General features: G+C 35.5%; 3 protein-coding genes and 1 pseudogene across 3 annotated transcripts; all 4 read right to left on the reverse strand.

The window, feature by feature from the left end:
- Positions 1 to 512: 512 nt before the first annotated feature.
- On the reverse strand, positions 513 to 6,510 carry LOC103443001 (protein DETOXIFICATION 35-like). Its single transcript, XM_029104020.2, has 6 exons — positions 6,243 to 6,510; positions 1,662 to 1,730; positions 1,316 to 1,558; positions 1,082 to 1,197; positions 904 to 990; positions 513 to 760 (listed from the first exon to the last, which is right to left on the reverse strand). Exons 1-4 carry the CDS (start codon positions 6,305 to 6,307, stop codon positions 1,143 to 1,145), a joined length of 432 nt encoding a protein of 143 aa, XP_028959853.2. The 5' UTR covers positions 6,308 to 6,510; the 3' UTR covers positions 513 to 760; positions 904 to 990; positions 1,082 to 1,142.
- A 943-nt stretch (positions 6,511 to 7,453) lies between these two features.
- On the reverse strand, positions 7,454 to 10,130 carry LOC103445211 (protein DETOXIFICATION 35-like). Its single transcript, XM_017326986.3, has 7 exons — positions 9,698 to 10,130; positions 8,771 to 9,396; positions 8,504 to 8,560; positions 8,169 to 8,407; positions 7,913 to 8,031; positions 7,730 to 7,816; positions 7,454 to 7,626 (listed from the first exon to the last, which is right to left on the reverse strand). Exons 1-7 carry the CDS (start codon positions 9,998 to 10,000, stop codon positions 7,549 to 7,551), a joined length of 1,509 nt encoding a protein of 502 aa, XP_017182475.2. The 5' UTR covers positions 10,001 to 10,130; the 3' UTR covers positions 7,454 to 7,548.
- Positions 10,131 to 14,724: 4,594 nt separating this feature from the next.
- LOC103406622 (protein DETOXIFICATION 35-like) lies at positions 14,725 to 16,985 on the reverse strand (annotated as a pseudogene).
- A 4,035-nt stretch (positions 16,986 to 21,020) lies between these two features.
- Positions 21,021 to 24,736, reverse strand: LOC103443008 (protein DETOXIFICATION 35-like). Its single transcript, XM_008381794.4, has 7 exons — positions 24,290 to 24,736; positions 23,446 to 24,071; positions 22,390 to 22,446; positions 22,059 to 22,297; positions 21,792 to 21,910; positions 21,612 to 21,698; positions 21,021 to 21,447 (listed from the first exon to the last, which is right to left on the reverse strand). Exons 1-7 carry the CDS (start codon positions 24,590 to 24,592, stop codon positions 21,379 to 21,381), a joined length of 1,500 nt encoding a protein of 499 aa, XP_008380016.3. The 5' UTR covers positions 24,593 to 24,736; the 3' UTR covers positions 21,021 to 21,378.
- Between the last annotated feature and the right edge of the window lie 865 nt (positions 24,737 to 25,601).

Below are 25,601 nucleotides of genomic sequence, written 5' to 3' on the forward strand. Positions count from 1 at the left end.
ACACATGATCTGAAATTGTGACCCTACGTCTATTATTTTCTCACCCTTGAGTCATAAATCCTACACGGGCTGTAGTATTGTTGTAATTAGGGGTCAAAAGGTGTTGAAGAATATAATGAACGATTCCACTGCTAAATGTATCGAAATCATTTGTTTAAGATCTCACACGTGTTGTTATGTGCATGCAATTAAGTTATAAATTTGAGTAGTAGTGGCTCGTTGAATCACCTCTAGGATCTTATCAAAAAGCTTTAAAACACATCAAAACCTACACAATGTCCTTGGGGGTAGTAAAGTACATAGTTTCTCGTTGTATTGGTAACTGCATAAAGGTCTTCAAGGTGAACGGGTTATGGTCAATGAAATAATGTAAGCAGGAGAACTCGGATAAAAAACAGATTTGTAACTTAGAAGAAGGATTGGCCTCTCAGAAATGAAGATGGAGGTCTCAGTTCGTAAACTGTTGGCCGCCTCATCGTGACCTTTTTGTTCTTTTTGGTCAGACTAGATGATGGACTGAAGGCAGAACGCCTCAACTTCGACCATAATAAGAATTGAATGTTGAAGAAGTACATTAAACATTGGCACATACCCTAAATATACAGATACGAAAGAGATACAAAAGCACGAGTTTTCTTTCATTTTATGCAGCAATGTGCATCAAGGATCTATGCTAATTTCATGATATATTTTTATATATCTTGTCAGTTTTTATTTCTTGGCTTCCCCACTTCTTTATGCGCTTTGTTGTTTGCTCCACCTGCATTATAAATAAGAAATTCAGTTACGAATTTGAAATAGTTTAGTTGGTTAGGGTAGTGTGTTAGTCTCATTCCATCCGAGTTCGTATCCCTTCTAGATAAATTAGAGTACGATAGAATATCGTTATATACTGATGAGTACCTCTCTGTCCCAGTTAATTCTACAAGTCAGAATCAGCAGGAAGAAGATCTGAAGAGCATTTCCACTCATCATCCCACCCCAAAGTCCCTATGCAGCACATAAAATTAGATTGAAAACCAAAGAGTAATTAATTAGACTGAAATGAAAATAATTAAATAAGGGTAGGATTGCTTATTACCACAGCTCCAAGATTTGCTTTGAAGCCAAGAAAGATGGCTAACGGGAGCCCAACCAAATAACTACCAAAATTTATATAAGCCGCCATCACTTGCCATCCACCTCCAATAGCAACTCCTACCAAAAAAAAAAAAAATGATTACCAATTAGGGCTACAAATTAAGTTAATTAAGGAGACTAATTAGCTAATTAGGGAGACTCATTGGAAGGTTAAAACTTGTTGAAGTGATTATACCTGTTAAGACTTGTGTAGCACTGGTAATTAAGAAGCATGGTTACACCAAGAAGGTATGCTAAACGAGCAACGGCGAGCTGCATCTCTCCACTGCTGGTGAAAATCATGGCACTGTAGTCTCTGCTTATGAAGATAGCAACCATGGCTAAAACCCCGACGATGAGAGCTTGCAAGACTGCAACGCAGACGGAGTATTTGGCTGCTCTCGGGCGCCCCATCCCAAGTTCGTTCGAGACTCGTGTGCTATGTGCAGATGGTAGATCATTAACAATGTGATACTAATTAGAAACACCAGAAAAAATGGAAAGCACATTACTTGACAAATAACATAGCAGCATGTATTTACCTTATAGCAGCATTTATTCCAAGCAACAACATAAGCAACAACATAACTTCCCAATTCCAAAAATTCATGCTGAAAGAAAACAAAAATGAAGCAATGAGCACCTCTTGTCACTCGTTTAAGTCGTTTACAAGGTATAATGTTGGATAGTGGCCAAATTAGTGGCCAAGTGGACAACAAGTCAACTCTCCTTTCGGCTATTAAACAAACCAAAAGAATGAAGGACATAATGATGTGGGAACATCATTAGGAGGTTTTCCTTTATGATGTGGCCACATGAGTGGAAATTATGATGTTTGTTCCTTTTGTTTATATTAAGGCATTTGGTTATGCCTTTGGTTTTGGGGGTTGGGAACGGCAGATTAGAGAGAAGAAGAGGTGGGTTACTGTTTTCTATCCTCCATTTGTTTGTAATCCCCTTTTGTTAGTAATCCCTCAATCAAAGATGTTGCTGCTACATTTTGTGGCTTTTGGGAGAGATGGTATTTGATGTGTGTCTATCTTCTCCAATTGTTCTTTGTGAGAGTGAGAGCTATTGGGTGTATGTGGGATTTGGGTTTGAGAGTTAAAACTCTATTTGTAATCTCCTTTTGATATTAGTGGAATTTCCTCGCCGTCTCTGAACTGGACGTAGGCTTACGCCGAACTAGTATAAATCCTTGTGTCATTTGGATTATTTGTCTTGTCATACTTTGCCATATTAGCTTATTGGTTTCATATTTGACGCTTCCGCACAACAAGTGGTATCAGAGCTCTGGGTTTCGACTAGGGGCTTTGTACTAGTATGTCTATGAAACCTTCGAATATGTCGGTGAAATATGATATTGAAAAATTCAATGGGAGGAATGATTTTAGCCTGTGGCGGGTTAAGATGCGAGCTGTGCTAGTTCAACAAGGGTTGCTTAAGGTGCTACAGGGTGTGGAAGCCTTGCCACAAGATTGGTCTGCTGAAGAAAAAGAAGACGCTTTGAATCAAGCACATAGTGCAATTATGTTATCACTATCTGATGAAGTTCTTCGTGAGGTGGATAATGAAACTACTGCAGCTGGTTTGTGGCTTAAGTTGGAGAGTATATATATGACCAAATCCCTCACCAATCGTTTGTATTTGAAGCAACATTTGTACACTCTCCATATGATTGAAGGTACACCTATTCAAAACCATCTTGATGAGTTTAATAAGGTTATTATGGATTTGAAAAGTATGGATAATAAAATTGATGATGAGGATCAATCTTTGATTTTGTTGTGTTCTTTACCTCCTTCGTATGCGAATTTTGTTGAAACTTTGTTATATGGGAGAGATTCTATTTGTAAGGAGAATGTAAAAGCCGCTTTGAATTCAAGAGAGTTAAAGAACAAAGTATTTGAAAATTTGAATGATTCTCATTCCGAGGCTTTGATAGCAAGAGGCAGAGATATGGAATATGGTTCATGTAGTAATAGAGGAAATTTGGGATCGAAGTTTAAGACCAGAAACAACACATGCAACTATTGTCGCAAGGAAGGGCATTGGAAAGTTGATTGCCCAAAACTGAAAGATAATGTTGGTGCTAGTGCGAATGTCATCGATGACGACTTCGACTTTGTTCTATGATGACAGTTGGCTACACCAGATTTGAAAAAAAAAAAAAAAAAAGGAATCTGGTGTTGTGGGTACTCTTGAATCTCTTCGCTGCATATGGAGATTTAAGAGTTTGTAAGGATTCTTTTGTTATGATGTGTTTGTGTTTTGTCAGTTGCCTCTTCATTGTTTTTTGTTTGTTTTGGATATTGGTATGGTTTTTCCTTTTGGTAGAATTGTATTCAGTGAGAACCAATTTGTTGAGTTCTGCAAGGATTTGATAGTGAGACACCTAATGCGGAACATTTGTGTGGAACCCTCTTGTAGAAGGCAAGTTATATGCTTTCTAACTTTGGTCTATGGACATTTGGTTGGATTTGTTTGCCACTGCTATTTGGTTTGTTGGTCTCTAGCATCTGAAATATGCTTTGTTGAAGACTCCAGTTGAGCTATGGTTTTGGATCTCCTACTGATTATTTGAATTTGAAATATTTGGTTATCCTATTGGTGCTCATGTGATGATGGTAAACTTGAGTGAAGGGCATAATATTGATATTCATAGGATCTGAATTTGGGTGAAAGGTTTTGTATGTGGTATGTTAAACCTTGTTGCCAAATTTTGTAATCAATTTTGACTTGGAGAATGTGCCATGCTATGTGAATGAGTCTATTGGTGCAGTTTAAGACCATGGTGTTTGTGAGCAGGTGGAGTTCGTTGTGTGTCCAACTTTGGTATGGTGTGCTTGATCTTTTGTTGGTGATATTGAAGAATTTCAGTTCTTCGTTTGAATCACCTTTGTTTTGATCAAGGCACTTATGGTTTGCAAATTTGGAGAAGACGGTAGAGAAATGGTCTACTTTTGTTGGCTTTGGTACAATTTGAGTCGAGGTGGAGATCATTATGAGTACCGAGAGTTTGGGGAATTTGATTTAGTTCCCATTGTCTTTAGTTTGTACTTTGGGTGCTTATGGTGATTGTTGATTCGATTCTCTATGATGTTTTCGGAATTTGGCCAAAGTGGAAATTGTTGGATAGTGGCCAAATTAGTGGCCAAGTGGACAACAAGCCAACTCTCCTTTCGGCTATTAAACAAACCAAAAGAATGAAGGACATAATGATATGGGAACATCATTAGAAGGTTTTCCTTTATGATGTGGCCACATGAGTGGAAATTATGATGTTTGTTCCTTTTGTTTATATTAAGGCATTTGGTTATGCCTTTGGTTTTGGGGGTTGGGAATGGCAGATTAGAGAGAAGAAGAGGTGGGGACTGTTTTCTATCCTCCATTTGTTTGTAATCCCCTTTTGTTAGTAATCCCTCAATCAAAGATGTTGCTGTTACATTTTGTGGCTTTTGGGAGAGATGGTATTTGATGTGTGTCTATCTTCTCCAATTGTTCTTTGTGAGAGTGAGAGCTATTGGGTGTATGTGAGATTTGGGTTTGAGAGCTAAAACTCTATTTGTAATCTCCTTTTGATATTAGTGGAATTTCCTTGCCGTCTCTGAACTGGATGTAGGCTTACGCGGAACCAGTATAAATCCTTGTGTCATTTGGATTATTTGTCTTATCATATTTTGCCATATTAGCTTTTTGGTTTCATATTTGACGCTTCCGCACAACAAATAAGTCGTCTGCAAGGGATTCTATCCGCACATTAGTAGAAATTGTCACTATTCTAAAAATCCCTGCCTAGGCCTCGCCTAAGCGCTAGACTGCTGGTCATCATCCCAATGAATGCCTAGGCGTTTGGAAATTAAGAAAGGGCGCCCAAACCTACTGAGGCACCTGCCTAAACTGCCTGGGCACCCGCCTAGCCCACCCAAACCACTAGGCACCAGCCTAGGTTGCAACTCATTTAGACCAAAAATAGATAGCTTTCATTTTACATTTTATTTTTTTCTAATAAACTGTAAGAGACTTATTGTATACTTAAATGAACACACGTTATATGCTTGTTCCCCATGTTTTTTCATTATGTTCCAATACTTCATAATAAATATGTCATTTTATTTTGTAGTTGATGATGAAATTATATACATTTTAAGTATAAACAGACACTTATTTACACGAAATAAAATAGATTTACTTAAATCCACTTAGTCCGCCTAGTCCGCCTAGTCCGTCTAGGCGCCCGCCGCCCGCCGTCCTACTAGCATCTTTTGGAATCTTAAAAATTGTAATAACTTACCATATAGAAAAGGAACCAACATCAATGACTGCATTTGGAAGCAGACCGGCGAGAAGGCTTATACTCATCGAATAACACAAACCTAGGCAAACCATCATACAAGAAGCAAGTGACAGCTTAGCAAAATCCCAAATATCACGAAACGCCAACAATGAAAATCCATTCCACTCCTCTTTGCAGCAGACCATAACATAACCAACTTGACCAATTGCAACTCCCCAGTTTGTGATGTCACAAGTTACAGCTGCACCAGTTGTTCCCCAGCCAAAGACATTGATGAAGAGATAAAGTAGCCAGGTTTGTATGACCAGAGCCACGAATGCGATCAGCGTGACATGAGAACCTTGCTCTGAGCCTGGAGGAACCTCTGAGTGGGCAAATTGATAGCATAGGAAAACATTTGAGGGATTGTCTTTAGGCTGTATACTCCAGCAAGATTCGCCATGCCATGTTCTTGGCCTGAAAACTTTAGGATCGGAGCGGCAAAAAAAAAAAAAAAAAAAAAACTGGCAAAAGGATATGCAGATGATGAATAACATAATCCATGAGCGCTGCATATAGATTCCTAGCTTCCCTGCTTGGCCTGCTCCATATGCTTGCCTACTTGACTCGGATACGTATCGGTTGCGTATCCGTAGGTATCTCCCCACGTATCCGTATCCCAGCGTGTCAGATATGGGATACGTTGGTCTTCCCCCGTGTCCATGCATCATAGACAGCAACAACGTAAATAAGCAGCAATAAAACCGGTTACAAAATTATAATTGAAAATATAACCAGACCGACACCAAACTGACCGTAAAAGGTTAATTGTGTGTACTGTGCTTACCAGGAAACCAAAAGGGATGATGAAAATGACACTGAGGGAGAGAGAGACAGCAGAGAGCTCGACATCTCCGAGATGACCGACAAAGACGGTGGTTATGTGGACTGAATCAGGTATTGAAAAAGAGAAGTGTAGGCCACCGGAGCTGCAATTCTCCAGAGCTTCACAGCCTCTTTCCTAGAGACCTCCATAGCCTCCCCAAAGCTCCTCACTGGAGCATAATCAGCAGCTGCTGCCGCCTCTGCATTGATTTTCAGCAATGGTGTTTCCATTGAGAGATTCAAAAGGGTTACTACTGCTGATGCTTAGCTCCAACAAGTTATAGTTGGAGTTGTGGGGTTATTCTCTCACGTGATTTTTGTTTTAATATCTATGATTTTATTTAACTAATTTTTTTGTTTTTACAAACAATATTCTACATTAAACTAATTTAAGTTGTATAAAACGGTTTGCACTGAGTATAAGAGAACACATCCATCCAAACCAACATGACTACGCCCACTTCCACAAAGCCTAAGCAACAAAGATAAAGCAAAATCAGATGGGGAGACGGCCAATCAAGTCACAAAAGCAATTTACATAAAATAACTTTACCGCCGAGAGCATCAAGCTACTGCATAAACCACCTGTCTATTTTTGGCTCCGAGTGTTTGAAGCGTAGTGTTAGTACAAAAATTTCACAACGTGTGGTCTGAATTTGAAAGAGTAGTGAAATCGATACCTAAATATTTCAGCAGGTCCTACAAGCATAACTGTCTATATACTGTGCCTTCCTCTAGATCCTAAAATATCTAATTTTCAATGAAAAAGAAAATTGTAGAAATGGTCGCTCAACTTTAACTCAACCAGTGGAATAAACCCTTAACTAAAAATCTATAACCATTGATTCCTTAACTCGTCACAACATAATTTCGTCAAAATTAGAAGGATTAAAGTTAAAGGATCATTGCTCCAATTGTGTTAAAGTTGAGGGACAATTTCTCTGATTGGGTTAAAGTCGATGGACCATTACTATAGTTTTTCTCATTTGGTTTTCCATATTTGCCTCTTGAGTCAACCTCACATGGGTGACAAGTAACTCATTTTGAAGGAAGTTCTAATGGAGTTGACGGAAATGATCATAGGTGCATATTTTGATGAGTTACGGGATCAATGGTCCCTGATTTTTAGTTGAGGGACTATTACTCTAATTGAATTAAAATTGAGGGACCATTACTACAATTTTCTCTTATTAATATAATCCAGTGGGGATATTTATTGACCACAAAAAAAAAACAATCCCTCGGGGTATTTGTCTTTGTAATGAAGATCATATACGTTTAGCTCCACTCTCGGTTTTGATGTCTTGCCCACCCCACTTATGGACGCGATTTTTTGCTTGCTCCACCTGCAATTTAATTACGATTCCAATCAATAAGGAACTTCAGGATATACAATGCAATGCAGAAACCAAAGTTGAAGAGATTTGAAATAAAGAATTGATTAATTACCTCTTTGTTCCAATTAGTTTTGTAAAATATAATTAGCAGAAGTATGGTTTGGAGAGCAGTTCCACATATCATGCCTCCCCATAGTCCCTACAATATTAATCAAATAACTCATCAAGTACTCGTTGTGGGAGTTGCCAAATTATCTTAGACATCATTGAAAGAAGAAAAATAATATTTATTTACCATGACTCCCCATTTTGCAACATGGCAAAGAAGGTATCCAAGAGGAATTCCAAAAATGTAGTAACAACCCAAGTTTAGATAGGCAACCATTGTCTGCCATCCACCTCCAATTGCAACACCTTCAAGAACAAGCAAGTCAACAAATGCATCAAAATATGCTTGCATGCGCACATGCAACACATATATCATAGATTTTATGTGCATGATGATCCATTTTGGTTATTATATAGTATATATAACATGCATAACGAGATACCTGATATTACTAGTTGGACACTGTTGAGCACCATAGTTATACCGAGAAGGTATGCCAACTTAGCAACCGCTTGTTGCAACTCCTGGTCACTTGTGAAAAGCATAGCGAAATCATCTCTAGTCATTAAGACAATAATCATGAAAAGAATTCCGATCAATAGTGATTGAAATACTGTCACATAGATAGAGTATTTTGTTGCTCTGGGACGTCCTGACCCAAGTTCATTAGAGACACGAACACTGCAGAAGAAGATAAAGTTATTATAGACACTGTAAATAATCAATGACAAGTGCAAGATAAATATCATAAAACTAATAGTCTAATGCATTACGTGCCTTATTGAAATATTTATTCCAACGAACAACATTGCTTCCCACCCATTGATGTTCATGCTGTGGAGACCCAAAAAAGAAAGAATGCTATTAGAAATCAAAAGCTATCATATACCATAAAAAGAGAACTTACCTGCACTAGATACGTGCATTGTCATGTGTTTTAACTTTCACACATAGCAATATGCATTATTACCCTGTGCAGTTAAGTAACATCTATTTATGAAAAGAGTATAGGTAGTTAACTAAAAAATTTAAAATATTAATTACCAAATAGAAAGAGAACCAATGGCTATAACTGCATTAGAAAGACTGCCGGTGAGAATTAGTATACTCATCATGTACCAAATCTCAAGGCAGAGCATGACTGCGGAGGCAAGAGAAAGTCTTACAAATTCCCAAATGTCCTTGAAAGCGAGCCATGAAAATCCAGTCCAACCCTCTTTGCACCAACCCATAATATACACAACTTGAGCAATTGCCATCCCCCATCTTGTAATGTTAAATGACACAGCTGCGCCCAATGTGCCCCAATCAAACTCATACATGAAAAGCCCTAGCATTCCAATGTGTATAACCAGACCTAAAAATGCAATCCATGCCAGCACCTTTACTTTTCTCTGAGCTTGGAGGAACTTCTGAGCTGGGAAATATATGGCAAGTGAGAATATTTGAGGGATTATTTGGAGTGTGAATTTTCCGGCTAGGTTCGCTATGTCATCTTCTTGGCCTAGCCACTTTAAAATCGGCACGGCGAAGATGTAAACCGGCAAAAGGAAGAGGGTGGTTACAAATAGAATTATCCATGATCGTTGCAGGTAGATCCCAAGCATATGAACCTGTCCAGCGCCAAACGCCTGTCCACACAATGTCTCCAGGGCACTCCCCATCCCAAGCTAAAATTTCATTTCAGACAAATAAGTTTTTTGTATTCGGTACATTGATAATTTGACAATATCACATACATGGTATAGTACTATTTTCAATAAAATCACATGTATACGATATAGTACTATTTTCATTGTTAGATTTTAGTCATTGGGAAGTTTCAAATGCGTCAACGTTTTTTGTACCATGTGTTTCAACAAAAGCTACCTAATTATTACGATAAGTTCTAACAAACAGTCTAACAATATAATATGTCAAATATCGCGTGTTTGAGAGAAGGGGAATTACAAAGGGAAGGAGATTAAGTACCATCAATCCATCAGTGAATGTGGAAATGACAGCCAGAGAAATCGAGATGGCGGAGAGCTGGATAGTTCCGAGATGACCGGCAAAGAGCAGGATGACTGCGTTAGTCCCATACATACAGATGATAGTGATCACTGACGAAACGCCTATTTGCCACAGCTTTACCGTCTCTATCCAAAACATACGCTGGAACGCATCAAAGCTCCTCACCGGTGCGTAGTCTTCGTTCCCGCCTTCATAAAGAGGAGGTCTATTGCTCAACTCATCGGCGCCGGCAGCAGCTGTGTGAAGCAGCGGCTCCTCCATTTGTTAATTAGGTTTGAGATTTGAGTTTGAGAGATTTGGTACCTTAGTTTGTAAATGTGTTCTGTAAATAACATATTTGGTCAGAATAAATCTTTCATCGACAGAATGTAAAATATAAATAGCTTTCCTTGTACAACAAGAAGACTAGAAATGCAACAAAGGAAAGTAACAAATACAAATCAATCATATAACTCCTTCCTATCTAATTACATTGACTTTCTAACAATTTCTAGTTACCAATGCTTTTCTTTATCGTTCCGCTCTTCAGGGTGTTAAAAAGTCACACACACACAGGGATTACTCACTTTCTATAGCAGCCCAGAAATGTCTCACTTTCTATAGCAGCCCAGAAATGTTACAGAAAGTGTTGCAAAGCATTTTCTCTAATGCTATACTAGGCCATGCTATAGAAAGAATAAAACTCTCTATAGCATTTTTCAATTGTTATAGAAAAATGCTATGAAATGTTTTTTTATAGTATTTATTAAATGCTATAAAATAACATCTGTAGCATTTTAAAAATGTTATAATCCCACTTGATAATATTTAAAAAAATGCTATGACAAAATTTACTATGGCAATTCCAAAATGCTATCAAAAGTTTACAATAGCATTTTTCAAATGTTGTCATAGCTTTTATTGCATTCTTGTACTATCCATAGCATTTGGCAGTGTTTAGGAAACATCTATAGGGAGTTATGGAATCATTGTACAATCACATATCATTTCAGAAACACTTACTAAATCAAGGAATCTTTTTTTATTCCTAATTACCAAAGTAATAACACTATTCAATTATTTACAATTATATGATATCTCAATTTTTTACAAAGAGAATTGAACTAAACAAATACAACCATATTCTAAATTTTTCATCTCTGCTTTTTAACCATTGCAGCAGCTTCACTTTCATTTCTCACTCACTGTAATAGTAGAGATCAAAGTCACTTAATGATGAAAATCCCTCAAAATAGACTACACATATAATCAGCATAAACAGACATATCTTCACTAAGCAGAAACTGAACAAAAAAGAAGAAACAACTAGAGCAAAATTCCCAAATATGACCAAATCCGATTGCAAGCAGCAACATTTGATACAATCTAATAATGTCAATAAAGAGTCATTATTCCTAGCAACATTTGATAGAAACCTGATCATTATAACTTATAACCAAAGTTTGTATATAGATATGCGAACATATATGTGGAATTAGAACAAGCAAGTTCTGGTGATTACATACCTCTAAAACTATCGTGAACGTAGCCCAATTATGGGTGAGCCACTATATATCTTCAAGCTTATATTATAATCCTCTGCACTTCATATCGTTCATCCCATTGTATCTTCTATGCATCCTCTAAGTTAACCCTATCAATTTTTAGCGTTAACACGGTGCAATGTACAATACTTTTAGGGTAAAAGACTGTTTACCACCCTCATATTTCGTGGTTTTCAACATTTAGTACATCAAATTTTTTTTCGTCCCAGAGTCATACCTAAAGTGTAAATTTTGGGACAGTCTCATACATCTGTTAGTCAAACTGTTAGTTCTCCCGTTAAGTGATGACGTGGCGCCCTTATTGGACGCCACGTGTCATTAAAAAAATAAAAAATGTATTTAAATAAAAATAATATTAAAAAATATTTAAATAATAAAATAATAATAAAAAAAAAATTTCCTTCTTCTCTTCTTCTTCTTCTTCTTCTGGATTCGGTTCTCTCTTTTCTTTTTTTTCTTCTTCCTCCTCCTTCTTCTTCCTTCTTCTTCCTTCTCCTTCCTCCTCCTTCTTCTTCTTCCTTCTCCTTCCTCCTCATTCTTCTTCTCCTTCTTCTTCCTTCTTAAGAAGGAAGGAGGAGAAGGAAAAAAACAGAAAAAAAAAAAAAAAAAACCGAACCCAGAAAAGAAGAGGAAGAAGAAGGAGAAGAAGAAGGAGGAGGAAGGAGAAGGAAGAAGAATGAGGAGGAAGGAGAAGGAAGAAGAAGAAGGAGATGAAGAAGGAGGAGGAAGGAGAAGGAAGAAGAAGGAGGAGGAAGAAGGAAAAAAAAAAAAAAAAAAGAAGAGAAACCGAACCCAGAAGAAGAAGAAGGAGGAGGAAAGAGAAGGAAGAAGAAGGAGAAAGAGGAGGAAGAAGAAGAAGAAGAAAAAAAAAAAAAAAGAAGAGAGAAACCGAACCCAGAAGAAGAAGAAGAAGGAGAAGAAGAAGGAGGAGGAAGGAGAAGGAAGAAGAAGGAGGAGGAGGAGGAAGAAGGAAAAAAAAAAAAAAAAACCGAACCCAGAAAAAGAAGAAGAAGAAGAAGAAGAGGAGGAGGAAGAAGGAAAAAAAAAAGAAACCGAACCCAGAAGAAGAAGAAGAAGAAGAAGAAGAAGAAGAAAAAAAAAAAAAAAAAAAAAAAAAAGAAGAAGAGAAGAAAAAAAAAATTATTTTATTATTATTTTAATATTTTAATATTTTTTAATATTATTTTTATTTAAATTATTTTTTTATTTTTTTAATGACACGTGGCTTCCAATCAGAGCGCCACGTCATCACTTAACGGGAGAACTAACAGTTTGACTAACAGATGTATGAGACTGTCCCAAAATTTACACTTTAGGTATGACTCTGGGACGAAAAAAACTTAATGTACTAAATGTTGAAAACCACGAAACATGAGGGTGGTAAACAGTCTTTTACCCATACTTTTACGTAATATAATTTTTTTTTTTTTGAACAAACGATAGTATCTACTTTAAGTGGTGGGGGATTGGGTTAAGCCTCACAATGAACTTGTAATAATGTGATTCAAATTCATCTTTGGCGAGAATCGAACCTAATACCTATCACTTTCAAGTGAAGAGGAATACTACTAGACCGTAATGTAAACTAAATAGAACTGCACACTTAGTTTATCACATGCTTAAAGGATTGAAGTCATAAGAGATTGGGACAGACTAAACTTGTAAAGCTATCAGGGAATGTATTTGATCGAATATAAAGCTGGAAGTAATCCTAGTATGAATAGGTTTAACTATTCTGATATGATAACTTTGGTTTGTGGTGATAAGGATATTTGTTTATACAATTTGATTAGGATTACATGATGGGAAGTAACCTAATCAATACCACCATTAAGGATATATAATAGAGGTCCCTGCATTCACACTGATTACGCAAAATAGAGAGAACAAGCCCCATTGTTTGTTAATTGCATACAGTAGTGTTGAGTGTAGAAGAGCTCTAGTTTTTCTACTGCAATGATTTCACAAGGTTAGTGGTTAATTATATTTGTGATTTGCTTATTTCCACTATTAACTATATTACACGTAGTGCTAGATGGCTTATGTAATATAATATTAGAGGAAAAGAAAAATCTGAGAATAAAATGAAAGCAATTGAAGTTGACTATTTAGATTCAGAGGGAAGGAGTAGGTGAGGTTTAGATTTTGAAACCCTTTCAATTAAACTAAAAAAAATAGAGGGTATAGCAACAAAGTGGTGACTTAGGAAAGGAAATATCTTGAGGTGGTTGACCTAAATAACGGTAGAGGAATCGTTTAAGATCCTGGTGCTGGTGGTTGATCAATTGAACAAGTCTAACTTAACGGTCCTAATGAGGATGAAAAGTAATTACGCGGTTAAAGGACGATGTATTATAAGTGAAAAGCTGTAGGGTTTATAGGTGATGAGCCTTAATATTTAGTGAATAATTCCTGAACTGTCATTAACATTTCAAAAAAGTCGTTAAGAATTGCAAAAGGGAAGTGCATGATAAGTTAACTGTATTGAGGTGACAATACCGTTTTTATTATTTATGGTTCGTGCCAATTATTAGTTATAAAGAACTTTGTCGGTGCTTGATTGTCACTGGCAATGGAGTGTTGTTATTCACTTACACGTTAGATTTATTAATGTGACTTCTATTTGTACCATACTTGATCAATCCTAAAATTACTGAGCACCGGTTAACGTTATATCGTCAATGACCTAGAAGAGTTTCTCTCTAACCAGGAGGCCAATCACAGCGCGACATGTGTCGACATCAGAAGCCAATCATAACGCGACACATGTCAACATCATAAGCCAATCACAACACGACACGTGTCAATGTCAGAATGAAACTATAAACTCTCTTCTATAAATAGAGATCAGTCTCTCACAATATTTCCTAATGTCATTTGTACTAAATCATTCACTAGTACTCACTAAAGGAGAGCTTGAACCTATGTACTTATGTAAACCTTTTACAATTAATGAGAACTATTCTACTCCATGGACGTAGCAAATCTGGGTGAACCACGTACATCTTGTGTTTGCTTCCCTAACTCTATCCATTTACATACTTATCCACACTAGTGACCGGAGCAGTCTAGCGAAGGTCACAAATTTAACACTTTTTGTTGTACCAAAGTCCTCACTGATTTTGTGTATCAACAACTTCTATGTCACATTTTTACAAATTAAGGGCATGCTTAGATCTCAAAGTAGGTAGGATAACATAAACAAAACACACACACACACAGAGAGACACACACAACAGCCATCCAAGCTCCCCCGCCCATGCAACCCCGACAAACACCAACCTCCTGCACCCAACACCCCGCCGCTGGCAGAAATCACCACCCATTCTTACTACCAGCTCAGCCTTCCTCCACTTGTTTTCTCCTCAGTCCTCACCAAAACAGTGTCATCATTAAATGGAGCAAATAATTTAATATACCCCATAAAAAGAAAAGGGAACTTCAAGTACTTTCAGCTCCGTTGGCAGTTTTGATGTCCTGCCCTCCCCACTTCCGGACACGATTTGTTGCTTTCTCCACCTGCAATTTGAAATACAGCCCATGACATGAAGTTGCCAAAGTTGAAGAGATTTGAAATATAAGTATTGATTAATTACCACGTTGTTCCAGTTTGTTTTGTAAAGTATAATTAGCAGAAGTATGGTTTAGAGAGCAGTTCCACATATCATGCCCCACCCCCCCCCCCCCCCCCCCAAAAAAAGTCCCTACAACATCAATCACATAACTCATCAAGTACTTGGTGTCGAAGTTGCCAAATTAACTTGGCAACATTGAAAGAAAATAAATAATATTAAATTTACCGTGACTCCTAAATTTGCAACATTGCAAAGAACGTATCCAAGAGGAAGTCCAAAAATGTAGTAACAACCCAAGTTTATATAAGCAACCGTTGCCTGCCATCCACCTCCAATTGCAACACCTTCAAGAGCAAGATCAAAACATGGCATCATATCATGTTTGCGCAATCACACACTATAAAATTTTGCACACATAACGTTTGTTCTTTGTTATATATATTACGTATAAGATGCATAATACACAGTGACTTGTCAAATAGATACCTGATATTACTGGTTGGACACTATTGAGCACCATAGTTATACCAAGAAGGTATGCAAGCTTAGCGACCGCTTGTTGCAGCTCCTTGTCACTTGTGAAAATTACGGCAAAATCGTCTTTGGTTATTAAAATAATAATCATGAAAAGAAGCCCAAGCAAGAGAGATTGAGATACCGTCACATAAACGGCGTATTTGACTGTTCTAGGACGTCTTAATCCAAGCTCATTGGCGACACGAACACTATATAAGTAAAGAAAGTTGTTATAAATAATCCAAAATAATTAGAGAAAATTGCAGGGTAAATACCAGAGAACTACTAGTCCAATGTTTTACCTTATTGCAGCATTTATTCCAACGAACAACATTGTTTCCCACCCGTTGATGTTCATGCTAAGAAAACCCAAAAGTGGAAAATAAATGCTATTAGAAATCAAAAGCTCATGTAACATGTAAAGGGGAAAACACCAGATACATTATTGTACTGAACCAATAACACATTGTCACATATCTAAATGATTTTAAATGACATTACATTATTGACTTAAAATATTGTTAAAGTGTCATACCCGCCGTAAGTCACAAAAAGGGTAAAGATTTTTTTTTTTTTTTGAACAAAACAAAATGGGTAAAGTTAATTATTTGAAAAAGGAAAAAAGTGAAGTGTTAATTACCAAATTGAAAGAGAACCAACGGCTATAACTGCATCAGAAAGACCGCCCGTGAGAATGAGTATACTCATCATGTACCAAATTTCCAGGCAGAGCATGACTGCAGAGGCAAGAGAAAGTCTCACAAATGCCCAAATCTCATTGAATGCCAGCCATGAAAATCCAGTCCAACCCTCCTTGCACGAACCCATAATATACACGGCTTGTGCAATTGAAATCCCCCATCTTGTGAGGTTAAATGACACAGCTGCCCCCATTGTGCCCCAATCAAACACATACATGAAGAGCGCTAGCATTCCAATGTGTATGACCAGGGCCAACACTGCAATCCATGCCAGCACCTTCACCTTCCTCTGAGCCTTGAGGAACTTTTGAGCTGGGAAATTTATGGCAAGTGAGAACAATTGAGGGATTATTTGGAGTGTGAATTTTCCGGCTTCATTCGCTATGTCGTCTTCTTGGCCTAGCCACTTTAGAATCGGTGTGGCGAAGATGTAAGTCGGCAAGAGTAAGAAGGCGGTTACGAATAGAATTATACATGATCGTTGCATGTAGATCCCAAGCATGTGAACTTGTCCAGCACCAAATGCTTGTCCACACAGGGTCTCCAGAGCACTCCCCATCCCAAGCTAGCAAATCATTTCACAACGAACAAATAAGATTTCGTATTCACTAATAATCTGACAACATAACATATATGTTTGTCCACATGTATCATATATGTTGTATACTACTATTTTGACGTGTATCATATTTTTCAACAAAATTTACCTTTAGAACAATAGTTATGATGAACGATCTACTAGCATACTATGCTTACTTTAAGTCAGGAGGAATTAAGGGGAAGAAGATTAATTAAGTACCATGAATCCGTAAGTGAATGTGGATATGACAGAGAAAGAAATGGAGATGGCAGAGAGCTCAATAGTTCCGAGATGACCGCGGGTGGCTGGGTCGAGCAGCGGCTCCTCCATTTAGTTAGGCGTAAGATATTTAAGTTTGAGAGTTTGGTAAATATTTGTATGTGGTTTATAGTAACTTTACTTTGTTGCTCCTCTCTACAGGGTGTTTTACAGTCACACAAACATGCACTATCGATCATGCTTCGCTTATATAGGGTCACTTATATACTGTTTAGAAAGTACGTCGAAAGTTTTAAATAAGGGATACTTTAGATACGGTCCCTAATCCTTAACATTATTTGACAAAACCTTAATGATATTCAAAGTTTGATCAAAATCCCTTAACTTTGTACACCTTATTATATTACAATTAATATTTTTATTTTTATAGTTTTGACATTAATTGATTGATATTTTATGAGATTTATAATCTTATAAATTTAAAATCCCTCATTATAATACTATTAGAAACAGTTACAATAAAATAATTCAAACATTTTGATTGAATAAATGGATAAAAACTATGTAACAATAAGAAATAATAAATGGCAAAAGAATGTATCCATAGTGTTAAAAAAATTGGTACATTTCACATATAACAAAGTGGTACATTAATAAAGAAGAATGGGTACATTATAAATAAATTAGAGTACATATAAAAGATTAAAAATTATAAGTACAAATGAATTTTTAAAAAATATAGGCGCTAAAATAAATTAATACATGGGTACAAAATAAAACTAAAAAGAAAATACTACAAATTTAAAAAAATGTTGCAAATTAAAAGTGGGTACAAACTATAAATATAAATATATGATACAAAGTTTAGGCATAAAACATAAATATACCATATGTAATTTTTCTATCATTGATTAAATATACAATGTCACATGACGGTATACACATGAGTACAAACACAAATAAAACTTTAAAAAATATGGGCACAAAAAAAACTAATATATGGGTACAAATTAAAAATGAAAAAAAAAATTGGTACAAATTAAAAATAGGTACAAACTAAAAATAAAAATATATGAAAAAAAATTTAGCCATAAATATACTAATTGTAACATTTTTAATACTAAAATAATATATTTAAAAATAAAAATATTTTATTATTCAAATAATTAATGATGTTATTAATATCCAAGGACCTTAATTAAAAATTGAAAATGAATAGGATTTTAGTCAATGGAATAGTAAAAAGAAGGATGTAAACCTAATTTCTCTTTTAAATAATTACTTAATAATTGACTTATGCACTTCAATTTTTCACTCAACTACTCATTTGACACTCCACCACAAAATCTCGAAATCTGAATGGTTTATGTTTTAGGTCTTAATTAAATATCTTTCAAAATATGATGTTGACCACTCATTCATTTACACTCCACAATTTGATCTCATAATCTAAATCGTTTTTATTCTACTTCTAAGTGTCCAACAATCGCCTTACCCTACCATATATATTCTCAAACTAAAAGCTTGCGTTCAAATATGATACGTTCTCAAACTAACAGCTTGTGGCCAAATTAGAATTATCTTTTGTTAAACTAAACCATAGCCTATATTAACGGACAGGAAACACTTGAGGATGGAACAAGAAAATGAAAATAAAAGTGGATGGTACTGTGGAACAAAGAGATAAGTCAAAAGCAAGGATCATGTGGCGGGGGTCATGTGGGGGTGGGGGTGGGGGTGGGGGTGGGGAGGGGGAGATGAATCCTTCAAGGTCTAACCTAACAGTCCTAACCCATGCATGAGAACGACGACTAGGTTGGAATTTATTGTTGGATTTTTAACACAAATAATCCTTGAAATTGACCATTATCATCAAAATAGTCTTTAAAATTAAAAATCAATCAATGTAATCTTTGAAAATAGGTGTCGCAAATTAATGTGGTCCTTCCATCACAGTTCTGTTAAAAATCCCATTAATTGCTGATGTGGCACATAAAGGGGCCCAACAAGATTTACGGATTTTTATCAGAAATGATCCCTAAAATTGATCTACATCATCCAGATGATCTCTGAAATTGAAAATCAATCAATGTAGTCCTTGAAAATAGATGTCGCAAATCAATGTGATCATTCCGCTACAATTTTGTAAAAAAATTGTTATGTGCTGATGTGGGTTTAATAATTAATTTAAAAAGTTGTCTAAGTACCTTTTTGCACAATAGAATTATTTTTTTTTCCTTATTGTAGGGCCTACTCCGAAGAGTGATCCCTTACATAAATTCTCAAAGGCACAAGGCTTAACCAAGGCCTAAGAGGGGGTATGGAAATAGTTTTCAATCAACAATAGACGCACCTTGGTTATAATCTCATTATCTCAAGGCAAACTTTTTCGTTCTTTGCATCGCCAAACCACCAAGGAAGTGCTGAACAAGCTCTCCAAGATTAAGGTTGTGATGATGTTGATCACCTAAATGTTAACGATGATGTCCCATAAGTCGTTGCCAATCAGCCAAGCCATCACCAAATGTGATCTCGACCCAAGTTCAATTCAGTGAAGGGTGTTGAAGTGTGTAAAGATATGTGTATTGAGATTTTTTTTTTCTTTTCCAAAGAATAGAGAGAATGAGGTAGAGATGTGGACTGGGATCAGAGATGATTGCAGGACTGGATTTTTTTATTGACAATTTTTTTATTAACTATTAAATTATTTAGCCTATTTGTACTTTTTTTTAATTTAATTAGACTTGTATGGTCAATTTATGTGCCATATCAGTACATAACAGAATTGTGATAGAATGACTATATTGGTTTGAGACACTTACTTGCGGGACTACATTGATCAATTTTCAATTTCAGAGACCATTTTGATGTCGCGGGTCAATTTCAGGGACCATTTGTGAGAAGAAAAAAAAAAGGACTTACGGGGCCAATTTATGTGCTACATAAGCACTTAACAGAATTTTTAACAGATTTGTGATGAAATGACTACATTGATTTGTGACACCTATTTTCAAGGACTATATTATTGATTTTCAATTTCAGGGACCATCTTAATGGTGAGAGTCAATTTCAGAGACCATTTGTGATAAATTAATTAATTAATTAAAAAAAATAAAAACCCTTTATTGTTTGATTTTAGGAAAAATTAGTACTTGGTCCCTAGTTACTAATGTTTATTGATTGAAACCTTATTAGTTTTCAGATTTTGATCCAAGTCTCTAACATTAATGTAATAATGAATTTACATGTCAGTTACATAATTTTTTTAAATAAAAATTAATAATTGATTTAGGATTTAGGATTTTAATACTCACGCCTTTATTAAACTACTAACTAATTTTCAATTCAAAACATTTCCATAATATATAAAAATTAGAATAAGTTTGTACCATTAGTTTTTGTATAGAAATGTTTTCAATTTCTTATATGTACCCATTCATGTAATTTTTCAAAAAAAATTTATCTTAAAAATGTACCCATTCTTAAATATATCAATTTCTTATATGTAAAATGTACCATTTTTTTATATAAAATCTATTCAATTTTTTTTCTAATCCATTTTTAAACTTGTATGAGTACATTCTTTTTCTTTGATTTGAGAAAGTATCAATGTCAAGTTTAATCGAAGAAATTTACTAATGTTATTAAGGCTAATATCTTCTTCTTTTTTTGTGGTTTTGAAGAATGTACCCATGTTTTGGTACAATAATTTTTTATATATTAATATTTTTAATCCCACAATTTATGGGTTTTTATTTAAAATCTCATTAATATAAACAACTATAAATTTCAATTTTTAATTTAAAAAAAATATAGTAACATATAAAGAAATAAATTATCACATTAATTTTAGGAACTTCGATAAAAATTTGAAAACCAACAAGGTTTCAGTAAAAAAAATATTGATAGTTAGGGACAATATCCAAGGTCTCCCTTGATTTTAATTATGTTTTATGATCTCATGATCCATTATATTATGGCAGCATTTTTTATCATCATTCTCAAGTGATGATAATGTTTACTACCTTATTTATTATCGTTAAATGATTTAAATTTGAGATTTGTGTCTATCAACTACACAAATTTAAAATTTTAAACTCGTTTAACGGTGATACATACTGTGATAGCATCACTATCACTTGAGGATGGTGAACAAAAATATTTTCTTACATTAAATATAATGTGCTTTAGCCATTTTGGCACGTGAGTAGTTCTGAATCATTAATGTACACCAGAGGGTTGGGATTTGGAAATTCGACCGGCTAATGTCTGAGTTTACAAATTAAGGGCATGCTGAAATCTCAACATAGTTCTGAATAAACAAAACGCATACGCGCACACAACAGCCATCCAAGCTTCCCCGCCCATGCAACCCCGACATACACCCACCTCCTTTCACCCCACACCCGCCGCCGGCGCAATCACCTCTCATTCTTGCAACCGACTGAGCCTTCCTCGTTCACTTGTTTTCTCCCCATAAAAAGAAAAGGGAATTTCAAGTACTTTAAGCTCCGTTGGCATTTTTGATGTCTTGCCCTCCCCACTTCTGGACACGATTCGTTGCTTGCTCCACCTGCAATTTGATTTCAATATGAATCATTAAGGAAATTTAGAACAGAGGAAACAAAATTATAACTAAAATATGTTTCTTTTTACATTTTATTAAGTTTTTTCAATTCTCATATGAATAAGCAATGAAATGAAGTAACCAAAGTTGAAGAGATTTGAAACTGTTACCTCTTTGTTCCAGTTTGTTTTGTAAAGTATAATTAGCAGAATGATGGTTTGGAGAGCAGTTCCACATATCATGCCCTCCCAAAGTCCCTACAATATTAATTAAATAACTCATCAAGTACTTGGTGTCGGAGTTGCCAAATTAACTTGGCATCATTGAAAGAAAAGAAATAATATAATTACCGCGACTCCTAAATTTGCAACATGGCAAAGAACGTATCCAAGAGGAAGCCCAAAGATGTAGTAACAACCCAAGTTTATATAAGCTACCATTGCCTGCCATCCACCACCAATTGCAACACCTACAAGAACAAGAAATCGTGGCATCATCATATCATGCTTGCGCAATCACACGCAATATCGATTTTGAGAATATAACGTTTGTTCTTTGTTATATATATTACGATAACATGCATATAACACATATATAGTGACTTGTCAAATAGATACCTGATATTACTGGTTGAACACTATTGAGCACCATAGTTATACCAAGGAGGTATGCAAGCTTAGCGACTGCTTGTTGCAACACTTTGTCACTTGTGAAAATTACGGCAAAATAGTCTTTGGTTATTAAAATTATAACCATGAAAAGAAGCCCAATTAAGAGAGACTGAGATACTGTCACATAAACGGCGTATTTGGCTGCTCTGGGACGTCTTAACCCAAGTTCATTGGAGACGCGAACACTATATAAAAAAGAACGGTATCATAAATAATCCAAAATAGTCAAGGATTATTGCAAGGTAAATACCAGCGAACTACTTGTCCAACGTTTCACCTTATTGCGGCGTTTAGTCCAATAAACAACATTCCTTCCCACCCGTTGATGTTCATGCTAAGGAACAAAAAAATGCTATTAGTAATCAAAAGCTCATGTACCATGAAAAGGGAAATACATTAGATACATCGTTGTAGCGGTATTTCAAGCCAATAATGCATTGTCATGTGTCTATATTTTTTAAAGGGGTATTATAACTTTAATCCTTTAAGAAGATTGAAATTTAAAATAAACCTAGTTAGTTAGATTACATTTGATTATAATCCCTTGATGTGTCCTTAACTCAAAATAATTAATGTGCATTTTATTTAATGACTCCCATTAAAAATTTGAATGTATTAATATACAAATTTTAATTTATTTTTTTTACCAAAAAGAGTTTTTTAATTTATTAATTTTATTTAACATTCTTCAAACTTGAAAGACTCAATTAATGTATCGAAATATGTGTACCGAAATATATTATATTGAATTAATGTATTTATTGTTAGTACCGAAATGTAATATATTAAATTAATGTACCTAAATGTATGTACCGAAATGTTATTACCGAAATGTGTTATATTAAAGTAATGTACCTAAATATTTGTATCAAAATATGTGTGTACCTAAATGTATGCACCAAAATGTATTATAATGAATTTAATGTACCTAAATGAAGAAGACAAAGTACATCGAAATATATTGTATAACAAAAATTAATTTATCTATATGTTTACAACAAAATATATTACAATAAATCAAATGAAAATTATAATTATAATGAAAAAAAATTAATACATTAAAAATTAGAAAGAAAAAGAGAAATAATTAAAAAATCAAAATATAATTAATAAATGAGGTTATTAATGTATCACGGGACTAAAATTAGATTTTAATCTCGCTTATGATTTTAATATAAAAATCATCTTTGCCAATGATTAAAATAAAATTTTCTATTTTTTAAATGACATTGCATCATTGACTTAGAATATTATTCGAATGGCAGACCAGCCTTAGGTAACAAAAAGGGTAAAGTTAACTAATTCAAAAGGGAAGAATTGAGATGTTAATTACCAAATAGAAAGAGAATCAACGGCTATAACTGCATCAGAAAGACCACCTGTGAGAAGGAGTATACTCATCATGTACCAAATTTCCAGGCAGAGCATGACTGCAGAGGCAAGAGAAAGTCTCACAAATGCCCAAATCTCATTGAATGCCAGCCATGAAAATCCAGTCCAACCCTCATAACACCAACCCATAATATAGACAACTTGAGCAATTGAAATCCCCCATCTTGTGATGTTAAATGACACAGCTGCCCCCGATGTGCCCCAATCAAACACATATATGAAGAGCGCTAGCATTCCAATGTGTATGAGCAGGGCCAACACTGCAATCCATGCCAGCACCTTCACCTTCCTCTGAGCCTGGAGGAACTTTTGAGCTGGGAAATTTATGGCAAGTGAGAACAATTGAGGGATGATTTGGAGTGTGAATTTTCCGGCTTCATTTGCTATGTCGTCTTCTTGGCCTAGCCACTTTAGAACCGGTGTGGCAAAGATGTAAATCGGCAACAGTAAGAAGGAGGTTACGAATAGAATTATACATGATCGTTGCATGTAGATACCAAGCATGTGAACTTGTCCAGCACCAAATGCTTGTCCACACAGGGTTTCCAGAGCACTCCCCATCCCAAGCTAGCAAATCATTTCACACCAACAAATAAGATTTCGTATTCGATAACAAAATAATATATATGCTTGTCCACTTATATATGGTATATGTGGTATATACTACTATTTTGACGGGTATCATATGTTTCAATAAAACTTCACTCTAATCAAAACAATAGTTATGATGAACGGTCTACTTGTTTACGACATGAGGAATTAAGAGAAGAAGATTAATTAAGTACCATGAATCCATAAGTGAAGGTGGAAATGACAGAAAGAGAAATGGAGATGGCGGAAAGCTCAATAGTTCCGAGATGACCGGCAAAGAGCACGATGACTGAGTTAGTCCCATACATACACATGATAGTGATAACTGCCGAACCGCCTATTTGCCACAGCTTCACCGTCTCTATCCAAAACATTTGCCGCAACTCACCAAAGCTCCTCACCGGCGCATAGTCTTCGCTCTCACCTTCGTACATAAGCTGCTTATTGCTATACTCGGTGGTGCCGCCGGCGGCTGTGTCGAGCAGCGGCTCCTCCATTTAGTTAGGCGTAAGATTTAAGTTTTGAGAGTGGTTCCTGTTTGTATATGTGGTTTATAGTAGCTTTTCTATATTGATCCTCTCTCCAGGGTGTTTAAGGTCACGTATGTTGGGTGTTTAAGGTCACACAAACATGCCGTATCAATCCCTTATATAACGTTTAGAAAGTACATAGCCGAATTTTAAATAATTAATTATTAATAAATAACTCCAGTACTTTAATTTTTTAGCCACACAATTAATTAATAAGTTTATACGGCATCAACCACTCATTTGAGACTCTACCACAAAATCTCGGGATCTAAACGGTTGATGTTCAAGGCCTTCAATTAGACGTCATTCATTGTACGACCTTAATTTAATTTCATAATTAATCTGAATATTCTCAAGCCAACAGCTTGTGTCCAAATCAGAGTTAGACTTTTCTCAAACTGAACCATCGCCTGCAGCGTGGGGTACCTTCATGGAATTTGATGTTAGCAGACAGGAAAATCTGAAAAGACAAGAAAATGAGAGCAAAAGTCGATTAGAGTGGCAAAATAGAGATGAGACAAAAGCAAAGTCTCATGAGGCGTGCGGGAGAACGGAAGATGAATTCTTCAAGGTCTAACCTAACAGTCCTAACCCATGCATGAGATTGACGACTAGGTTGGAATTCATTGTTTGATTTTAATTCGTTTATGGACAGTGGCGGATTCAGGAAATAATGTTTGGGGAGTCAATAAGGATAGCGCACACAGCGCGAAATTTTTTTTTAGTCTCGTTTGGTACTTCGGACTGTACTGATTATTTCAGTCGGATAGGATAAATAGTCGTCGGATAGTACTGACTAAATTAGTCGGGCGTTTGATGCAGTGTCGGATTAATCTGTGCATGGAACAATAATAAATTTTTTTAATAATTTTTAACAAAATAATTGGTGTTAAAATGAAAAAAAAAGGAGAATACTAAAAAAGAATTTTTAAAAAAAAGAATAATGTGTGCACCAACAAAAAAAAAAACGCAGGTC

This window comes from Malus domestica, chromosome 01 (genome assembly GCF_042453785.1).
Source record: "Malus domestica chromosome 01, GDT2T_hap1".
Taxonomy (NCBI): Eukaryota; Viridiplantae; Streptophyta; class Magnoliopsida; order Rosales; family Rosaceae; genus Malus; species Malus domestica.

Excerpts from the sequence above, each read along its gene's own strand:
- LOC103443001 (XM_029104020.2), bottom strand. The coding sequence starts at position 6,307 with ATGTCGAGCTCTCTGCTGTCTCTCTCTCCCTCAGTGTCATTTTCATCA. Across the intron at positions 1,731-6,242 it reads TCATCCCTTTTGGTTTCCTG|CATGAATTTTTGGAATTGGG; the intron begins GTAAGCACAGTA and ends GTTTTCTTTCAG. Across the intron at positions 1,198-1,315 it reads TGCTACACAAGTCTTAACAG|GAGTTGCTATTGGAGGTGGA; the intron begins GTATAATCACTT and ends TTTTTTTGGTAG.
- LOC103445211 (XM_017326986.3), bottom strand. The coding sequence starts at position 10,000 with ATGGAGGAGCCGCTGCTTCACACAGCTGCTGCCGGCGCCGATGAGTTG. Across the intron at positions 9,397-9,697 it reads CATTCACTGATGGATTGATG|CTTGGGATGGGGAGTGCCCT; the intron begins GTACTTAATCTC and ends ATGAAATTTTAG. Across the intron at positions 7,817-7,912 it reads TTGCAAAATGGGGAGTCATG|GGACTATGGGGAGGCATGAT; the intron begins GTAAATAAATAT and ends TTAATATTGTAG.
- LOC103443008 (XM_008381794.4), bottom strand. The coding sequence starts at position 24,592 with ATGGAGGAGCCGCTGCTCGACACAGCCGCCGGCGGCACCACCGAGTAT. Across the intron at positions 21,699-21,791 it reads TTGCAAATTTAGGAGTCGCG|GGACTTTGGGAGGGCATGAT; the intron begins GTAATTATATTA and ends TTAATATTGTAG. Across the intron at positions 21,448-21,611 it reads AAACAAACTGGAACAAAGAG|GTGGAGCAAGCAACGAATCG; the intron begins GTAACAGTTTCA and ends ATCAAATTGCAG.